This window comes from Diplotaxodon limnothrissa, linkage group LG13, assembly GCF_057381915.1.
Source record: "Diplotaxodon limnothrissa isolate DT_005_m linkage group LG13, D_limnothrissa_male_GT1.1, whole genome shotgun sequence".
In the NCBI taxonomy this organism is placed as follows: Eukaryota; Metazoa; Chordata; class Actinopteri; order Cichliformes; family Cichlidae; genus Diplotaxodon; species Diplotaxodon limnothrissa.
This window is the reverse complement of record NC_140608.1, coordinates 23,366,793-23,376,299: the sequence shown is the minus strand read 5'-3', so window position 1 is coordinate 23,376,299 and position 9,507 is coordinate 23,366,793. Positions and strand designations below refer to the sequence as shown.

The window sequence follows — 9,507 nt, the reverse complement described above, 5'->3', positions numbered from 1 at the left end:
GAACACCATGTTTCCCAAGATCACAATTCAAGCCATTTCCCCCCCGAAAATGTGTGTTTCGCCTGTTCACCAGCGCTGTGGCTCATTTTCAGTTTGTGTACAGGTCACGGGAATTGGATACAAACCGGTTCCTTCGTCCCTGAGTGACTGAAGAGACTAAAACAAACAGCAGCACTTTTCATCAGGCAGTGTAAATGTTTGTGTTTGAGAAATCATGGGTCTAGAGGACCTCCGGGGACTCTCTGAGGTGGCAAAGACGAGAAAATTGTTTAATTTAGCCCATCTGTGATCCCACTCATTGATTATTATTTAGATGAGAGGACGGGCTTCTTCCCCCTGTTGCTTTCAGTAAGCGCAATCCGAAAGAAAGAGAAGCCGAAAGTCTTCAGGACGTTATCTAACGGCCTCTTGTAGCAATGAGACGTTTATGAGCCCACACCGACGCCTGTAAGGACTGGACGGGGAGGGACTTTCGGGACACTACATGCGCAACAAGTCCAAGGGCGCATAAACTGCGTGATGACAAAGAATGACAACACTGCATGCAGCGGTTTAAACAGAAGCACTTTAAATGGATCGTGAAGGGAATATTTCTTGATTTCTGCTGCCAGCGCGAAAGGTAGTGTCGCCGAAAAGTTTGACTTTGAAAACGCACTTTTGGAAGTTTTCTCCAGAGCACATGACAGAAGCCGGCTCGTAAGACTGTTGTTCAGAAATGTCAGCATTTAAAACCCGCGATGTTTAACTTTATTCCTGGTTTAAAAGCAATAAAACAGCGAAAGTATTCAGCTCATTACAGCGCAGCAGGTGACGAGCGGGGTTTGGGATCTGGACTTCGGCTCAGGAACGGAGGAAACTTTATTGTAACGGGAGTGAATGTGAAATGGTCCCTGTTTGTCACAGAAGCTGGGACGACATCACTTGAAAATAGCGGGTTTCTTTCTTTTTTTTCCCTTTCTTCTTCTTATATTTTAAGTTATCTCAGTCCACAATGAGGGCGCTGACTTTATTGTGCGTAATAGTCCTGCTGTGCAAGTCGAGCCTGAGCAATAGAAACTGCCCGGATCTGATCATTGACAGCTGTCACTGCTCCGCTGAGAGGTCCAAGGAGTTGAGCAGGCAGCAGGTCCGAATCAAAGTTGTGTGCGACGACGTGGATCTGATGGACACCTTACAGCCCAGCTTCTTACCCAACAGGACCGTTTCGCTGTAAGTAGGAGCAGTCAAGACTTTCACGTCACTAATATAAAGCCCACACACGAGGTAGTGTGTGTTTGTGAGACTCAACATATAACGGATTATCAGGAAGAAAACAGTGTGGGAAAAGTGCAAAGATAATTTTATTTCCTCTATTTTCCAATTCATCTACGGAGTCCCCGGCCCCCGTTAGGGCGTCTGCCTGCATGAACAATAGCGTTAAGTGTTATAAATTGATTCCACACAGTTAAACAACTTTGGCATAATTTACCAGTGAGTCATTTATCGAGTTGCAGAAGAATAGTACACATCAAAGAATAATGTTACCTTGCACTGTTACCATAAATATGTTGTGAAATATGTGGTTGGCAGCCAGCCTTTCTGCAACCTTATTACATTATTACCATTACTGCCCCCGCCCACCCAGCCCCACTGCATTAAGGATGCCACTGAAAGGTCACTAAACTTATCCACGATGCACTCTTCTAACAAAATGATTTTTAAAAAATTTACACAACAGATTGGTTCCAGTTCAAAATCAGAGTGCTAGCAAAGTCGCTGAGGTAATCCCCACAGTCATGACGTATAATAAGTAAATAATAATGTATAATGTAGTGTACCTACTATTCTTCTTTATCTGCCAAACCTTGAATTAACCTTGTAGTAACTTGCAATTTAAAGAATCTCTTTGTTATCATATTCTGTTTTCCACACTGTAACTGATTTCTGTGATTAGAACAGTATTATGGGGAGCGCCAAAAGTAAGATACTGTTATAGGTTTATACGGTTTATACGGACATCCAGCTGCCAAAAAGTTTCTGTTAAATATACAGAAACTTTTTACACTGCTCCGTTTAAAAAAATAAAATCAGGATATTATTATTTCCTGATTTTATTTTATTGATTTACTCTTATTGCTTATGGTTAAAGAAATGAGGCCTAATTAATAATTAATATAATTAATTAAATAATAAAGAGATTTTATAACTGGAAAAACTGGTCAAAGACTGATCGATAAGTGAAATGAGATCACTGTTAACTCTGATGATCAGTCTATTATTTGGATGGATTAATTATAAAATTTAGCAGCATTTTTTTTTTAAATTAAAAATTTTAATTTGCAATTCTAACCCTTTTAACAGTTTTTAATGTGTTAGTCTCACATTTCCCAAAAGATCAGCAGGTGAAGAAAGGAGAGATAATATGTACAAAGAAATGCAAGAAATGGGTTGCACATACACACATATCAATAGAAGGAATGACAATCACAAACCACATCACAAAAAATGGTCCAGATGAGATGGTCTAGGTTCAATAAGTTCTGTAATTCATTCTGTTCATATGGTGCAACTCAGTCTGTCAGCATTCTCAGAATGTTTTCTGGTGGGTTACTGGGAATTAATCCATCCTGAACTATGCTCTGATGAATGACAGTTTTATATTACAGTCTTATGCATTGGCAGAGCAGGAGGCATTTACTTCTCTTCCTGTTCCTGTACTGACGGGGGTGTTTAGTATGTTGTAATGAAGAGTGATCACTGTTTGTCTACATGCTGTCTGTAATTTCAAAAGGGAGAGAGCAGAAGCTAGTCCTTGTAAAATCCTGCTCTTATTACTAGATCACTGATTCAAATGATAGTTTGAAAAATCTAAATCTATTCCTTAGTGTGTTTCTAGACCCACTTTGAGATCTACCTTCCCCCTGTTAGTGACAGTCAGACCTCATCCATTGCTCACATCTGCATAAATCATTCTCCCTACCCTCGGTGCTGTTTAGAGGTGCCGTTACCTTTACTGTATTGAAAGTCATTCAAACATTCATAGATTTTGCTCTTCCACACCATCTTGGAGAAACCTCTCTTAGTATTCATCTGTGTCTCTCTTGTGGATGAAATAGCACTTCAAACACTTGAGGGGTTGATAACTCCCCCCCCCCCCCCACCTGCTCCCTCTCCCCTTCTCTCTCTGCAGGTGCACAGATTGACGGCAAGATTAATAGACTGCTTTATTCACGGAAACTCGAGGTCTGCCTTTGGAATGTAAAAGCAAATACTTAATGTAAAGGCCCTTGACAAGTTACAGGCGACTACTCATTCTGAACCACAAGCATAGTTGATTAATGGCAGCACTTTGCTTACAGCAGTTTATCTGGAGTGGTGTTTGTTTCCGCGCAGGCAGAGCTGCTTTTGTTTCTTTTAAGTGGGGAATGGTTAAAAAGCTTTGTTTTATCCTCGGCGTTAGTAAAAGTGGAGGCGTTTTTAAGGTTTCACAGGTACTAACGAGGTTTGATTTTTTTCTAAGCGGTCTACACAGAAAGATAAAGTAAGGTTAACCTTCACAGTACACAGTAAGTAAGCATCAAAGTACAGCGACGCAGGTCGAAGCGTCTCCTTCTTTCCGAGTTTCCCTGAGAAATTCGAGGTAGTGTGTGAGCACTATTCCTTGGTGAACTCCATCTTACAGCAGAGCTCTTACCGGCCAGGAAGCAGTTTTCCTGCGTTAGGAAATGTGACCTTTGTCAGGCTAAAGTGACCTCCCCTGCGTGCTCTTTTGTTTAGATGTGCTGTACAAATAAACATATATATCAGGGGAAGCATGTACATACCAACCCCCCCCACCACCACCCCACCCCACCCCACCCCATAAACTGTCAGCAAATTTCCCAAATGTCTTTCGGCATGCTCTCTTTATTTTCTCCTGATCTCACCACCTACATAGACAATGAACCCCTTGTTGAGCCATTTCCTCAATGACAACCTGTCACGTTCAAGTGTACCAGCCCAGATCCGAGCACCACTTCTGATTAGAGGCACAGATTGTGCTTTGTTGGTTTTCTTTTTGCGTTTCAGTATTGTATCTATAAAATGTTTATGAGGAACAAGCCCTGCAATAATGCGGCGCCCTGCGACTGCCAAAGAAAAACAACTTAACGAGCAAATGAAAGAACATTTGCATAAACGAGAGAGATGAAAATGAACTGTATGAGAGAGCGTGTCAGTAAGTCTGTGAGCCGCACAGCGCCCTCGATTAACACCTCCGCCTGTTTTCCTTATCGTCCACGGGGAGGGGTTGGAGTTGAAGAGTTTAGAGCTTGTCCTGACAGCTCTGTTGACCTTGGGACCTATCTGGTGTAATCGTTTCAGCGGTGCGCCATTTCACTGCAGAGAGTAGCGGCTGAGATCGTTGCTGACACTTGTCTTAGGCAGTGGTCCAGCAGGACCACGCCTCGCTCATCTCAGAAAGAGGAGGAATAGATTGTGGAAGAGATGCATGGATGGTTGTGGTAGGGGGAGATGGGAGATTCAGAGTAAAAAAAGCAGTTAAAGTACTTAAAGGAGTGACAGAGAGGATGCTGGGAAAGTGAGGATGTCAAGTGTTTGGTAGAAAATCACCTGAGGGCTGAGACTGATGATGAGAGTGATACTGAGCAGATGCGACCACTGCAAACAGTTGGGATGTGGAGGTGCTTGCACACTCCACACTCACAGCTTACTGTAAGTGAGCTTGTGAGTCTCTGCTCTGCTGGAATCTACATCCAAAGACATACTGCACATACAGTGCACTTGCATAATTGACAACTTTTAATAAACATTACAATGTTTGTACTGCTGCTTTTCTCTCTCTTGCTGAGTTGCTTTGTTGCAGCCTGACCCGGGTCGTGTACTATTTGCATATTGTCTGAATACTCATATATTACCTGCTGAGAGTAGCTCAACGTGTGGAAGCTTAAACTGAGTTTCACATATTTTTCAGCTGACTGTTCTACAACCACACTTTCTCCTGTGGTCCTGTGTGTTAACATAGCACAAAACAGGCAAGTCAGGCTGCAGTTTCTACACATGTTAGAGTGGTATGCATGGATCTAGAGCCCAACCAATAAAGGACTTTTAAGACTGATACCAGTACCAATAATTGGTCAATTCAATTCAATTCTGTTTCATTTAAATAGCATCAAATCACAACCTCAAGGTGCTTTATATTGTAAGGTAGATACTCTACAATAATACAGAGAAAACCCTTACAATCAAGCTACTCCAATCACAGTGACAGTGGGAAGGAAAAACTCCCTTTTAAACTTGGAGAACCATGCAGCAGAACCACCTCAGGTAGGGGGAGCCATCTGCTGTGATCAGATGGGGGTGTTTGGAGGAAGATAAAAATGAAATATTCCAACATACGAAAAATAAACAGATTACAGCAGGTTGTTGTGTTTACATTAGATAAACAAATAGTTAGCCAATACCCAATAATATCAGATCACTAATAAACTGGTTGGGGTCTACTCCTGGAAGGAGTCACTGGCTCAAAATAAATAGTTTAAAATATTCCCCTTCTCTCCAAAGGCAAAAATGCATTAACAAAGTTGTAAAGAATGGTTTAAGGTGTCAAGGGTTGCCCTGATCCAGTATTTGACACTGGCCAACATCATTAGACTGAATATAGAGAAAAACTGTGCCGTCTGATTCATTAGCTTTAACTATCATTTAAATATATATTCCATAACACAGCATAAAAAAGTTCCATAGGTAAGGATGGCAAAACAGCCAACTAAAATGTATGACTCTTGTGTGCAAAGGATAAATAAAAGAAGGAGCAGTATTATTTACGGTCATGTTACTGTACAGACTGTATTTCTTCATTCAGGGGAATAAAATACTTGTTCCACAGTCTGAGCATGATGTTTTCTCCACGGCGAATTAAGCAAAGTGCATGTTAACAATGAGTCAGTTTGTATACTCAAGCACATTTCACAGTTGACAAAGCTGTCAGTACTGCTTGCAGCACATAGTAGTAGTAGAGACAGAATATTGCCCACCTACTCATGAAAAATCAGAAATCCACACTCTGTTGCTTTATTAGAATTAGCATGTAGTTCACCCAACAGGTTGGTTTTCAACCTGTAATATAATGTTAATACCTAAAGTGTTAGTCTATGAGATGAGTGGCTTTGAAATGAAATGCATTCAAGTGTTCCTCAAAACAATGTTTCTGTCTTCTACATGTTAGAAAGTGATGAAGATGCACCCAGAGCCCCAGTCTGATCCGATGTTATAGAAATAAACCAAAAAACTTTCTTCTGTTATGCAGTGACTGATTTGCGAAGCATAAAGTTTTTTTGTTTTATGTTGTTTTGTTTCTTTGATTTTTTTCCCCCTTATGAAAATAACTCATTAACCACAGTGGTGTTATGTACTCTGAATCCTGTAAAGGATTTATTATTATGAACTTCAAGTAAATAAATTCAGAACTTAAACAATGTTCAAGAAAATTCTAAGACACTTTTATAAATTAAATTAATATGTGCAAAATTCTGAATGTCATATTTTCAGTCAGTTTGCCAATCAAATAAAAGTCTCTTTATTGTCCTTTAAATGGTGCCACATCTGTAAGAAAAATGTGTTTGTGGGTTGAGCAGCAGAATTGAGTTTGTGGGTTACATCTATGAAAAACCAATGAAAAAGCAATGTCAGTGCCAAGCAGCTTATTCTTCTATTAACTCTTGTTTTGAGCTTCTGATACCTCAACTGCAGTCAGGTTTGGTGCCTTAATAGCAGCACTGGTGAGCATGGACCCTGCTATAGCATCAGTTGGTGTCTACTCCAAACACACCATGTTGGACTGATCTGGATAGGTCAACTTTCGGCTGATGTTCCACAAAAGCAAGTTACAGCATTATTTTTAGTGAGCCCTTATATCATCTCCAAACTGAAGGCCAAATTCCATATAATTGGGGACTATAACATGCCAGATACAGGCTGCGAAGCTGGCATCCCAAGAAGATGACGCTACAAGAAGACTGTTTCCTCACCCTGTCAGAACTTAGGAACTGTAGGCAGTCTTCTACAGATTTGCAGACAAGGTTTGCAGGACAATATGGCCGACAGCTCTGTACCCAGACAATACAGAACAGAGTGCACGCAGCCAATCTGTGGTCTTAAAGGGTTGTCAAGAGGCCTGCTGCAGCTGCCCTTGACCGTCGGGCCCATTTGCGCTGGTGTCAGCACCATGCGCATTGGAACCTGAACATTTGGAGAAATATGTTCAGTGATCAGTCCAGATTCTGCCTACTGCAGTTGGATCAACATGTTGATTACTGCATAGCTTTTGGTGGCAGCATTGTGATGGTGATGTCACTGGAAAAACAAGGCTTGTTATCATTGGAAGCAACGTCAATGTTAAACGACATCAAAATTCGATTCTGCAGTTTTGGCAAACCCAATATCTCCACAGTCTGGGACCAAACTCTATCCTCCAAGCTTTGTATGGTTCTTCCAGAGCTATAGAGGCATCTGTTTGTTAAATGAATAAATAGTTAAATTGCCAATATGTCTCGATCCTTCAGATTTCAGTCATCCAATCCAACAAAAGGCACCAGAGAAGACGGGGAACATTTGACAAGGTTTTCACGAACACAGATCACATACTCAACGCTGTTGCTCAATCCACAAATGCGTTTCCCTTTTCAGTGTGGCACCATTTAAGGGGAAATAAACAGGCTTTCATCCTTAGTGCGTCATTGTCTTTCACCCACATCTGCAAACAGGGAAAAAGGCAACTTGTTACATTAAATGCTGGCATTTCAGCCAAAAAAAATCCCTTTTTAAATATCCATCTCATATCACACAGTAAATGGTTTATTTTTTCTTCTTTCACGTTGAGCCCAGTATTGTCCTTGTTGCAATCAGTTTCCAGAGTTAAGAGTTCAGCGATAATAAACAAATATAATTGCAGTAGTGCATTATTTGTCTTCATGTTGTTTTTAATATCTTAATTAAAAAAACACAACTATAATAAAATGTTTGTGATTTACAGAAGTGTCAGCTGAAATTGATCTTCTTAATTGGTGCATGTTCTCACACACTGAGCTCCTTGAAAGCCTGGTTGTTCTCCAGTTTGCCAGAGAGAAAAATGAGGGCATCTGGTTTGGGCTAAAGCCAAATCTGTAGTATCCTCCTCTGTGGACCTTCGCCACCATCATCATCCTTTCAGTTGAAAGACAGGAGGGATGTTTGTGGTGTCAAGAGGGAAGTGATCAGGATAGGGCAGTAGCTCCCTCCAAACCACTACAAGAACATGTCAGTCAAAGTGCTGGCAGGGAAACATTGGAGGAAGCGTGGCTGTAAAATAGCAATTGGATTTTAGATTAATGCGCTTCTTCGCTGTAGATGGACAGGTTGTGATTAGCATGATCAAAGGATTGAGAAGTTTATATTGATCTGCGTTGTCACTGTGAACAAATACTGGATGTCAGAGCATTTTATTTTTTAGTATTGCTATAAATATAATTCTGTATATTCTTTACCCCCCATTATATTCACTCCAGCTCTTTTCTTCCTTGCTGTTATTCCTTGGGGGCTTTTCTCGTCTGCCGAGGTGCTGTTTGTGCTCTACCCTCCTCTGAGTTCTGAGTACTTCTGCATGAATATTTCATTGCACACATAGCCTGTCCATATACGCCTGTGCATTAACTCATTGAACAACCTTGTGAGTGCACAACACATCGGATCAAGACATTCCGAGTGTTAAACGCCTTAAATGATATGACATTCAGATCCACAGAGAGCTGGATGTTAATCTAAAGAGATGTGACCAAAATGACCCTGATAAAACATGGTGTATCTACTATCTCATGCTGTGAGGAGTCATGCCAATCTCTTGGTCTTTCTGTCTCTTTCTACTGGCTTTTCTCATTCTTATCTCCACTGATATGGAAGATTTTTAAAAAGCAAAAGGTTCAGCTTTAGTGCACTTACCAGTATCAGTCATCAAAGCTTCAGAGGGTGCAATATTTTAGATCCCCAGCACTTCTATCTTCGCTGTTGCCAAGGACCTCTTTCCTCATGTTATCCGTGTGCTCAAGAACAACAACATGGGCATTGAGCTGCTGCGTATTGGAAACATTAACAGAATATAGAAGATGTAGCTGCAGGGCCGTCAGGACTGCCATGTTTGTTTGTTGGAGCTTATTGTAGGAATTTGTTGGTTTTTAGGCAGAACTAACATTTGCTTCCTTGCTCCCACATCACAACTTGTTAGCTGCTATTTTAATAATTAAGAAAAAGTTGATTAATGCTCATATTTGGATTAGAGTGTGGTTTACAAGCTACATTCATAAACTGTAAAGCTCAATTCAAAGCTAATTTTACCTGCTAATTAGGGGGTAAGGTCGTCACCATTCTAGAATTTCAAACTCGATATCAATACTCAGGAAAATACTCTTTATTTCTTCAATCCATCCACTTCCGCTTCTCCTTTTCAGGGTCGCGGGGGGCGCTGGAGCCTATCCCAGCTGTCACAGGGTGAGAGGC

The 9,507-nt window shown here is 40.9% G+C and overlaps 1 protein-coding gene across 1 annotated transcript in view; it reads left to right on the top strand.

The window, feature by feature from the left end:
• The first annotated feature begins 529 nt into the window (after window positions 1–529).
• Window positions 530–9,507, top strand: part of adgra1b (adhesion G protein-coupled receptor A1b) — a 203,894-nt gene continuing 194,916 nt past the window's right edge. The window contains exon 1 of the mRNA XM_085368918.1: window positions 530–1,209. Coding sequence (XP_085225044.1) covers window positions 992–1,209 — 218 coding nt within the window. The 5' untranslated portion in view covers window positions 530–991. The remainder of the gene's footprint in view (window positions 1,210–9,507) is intronic.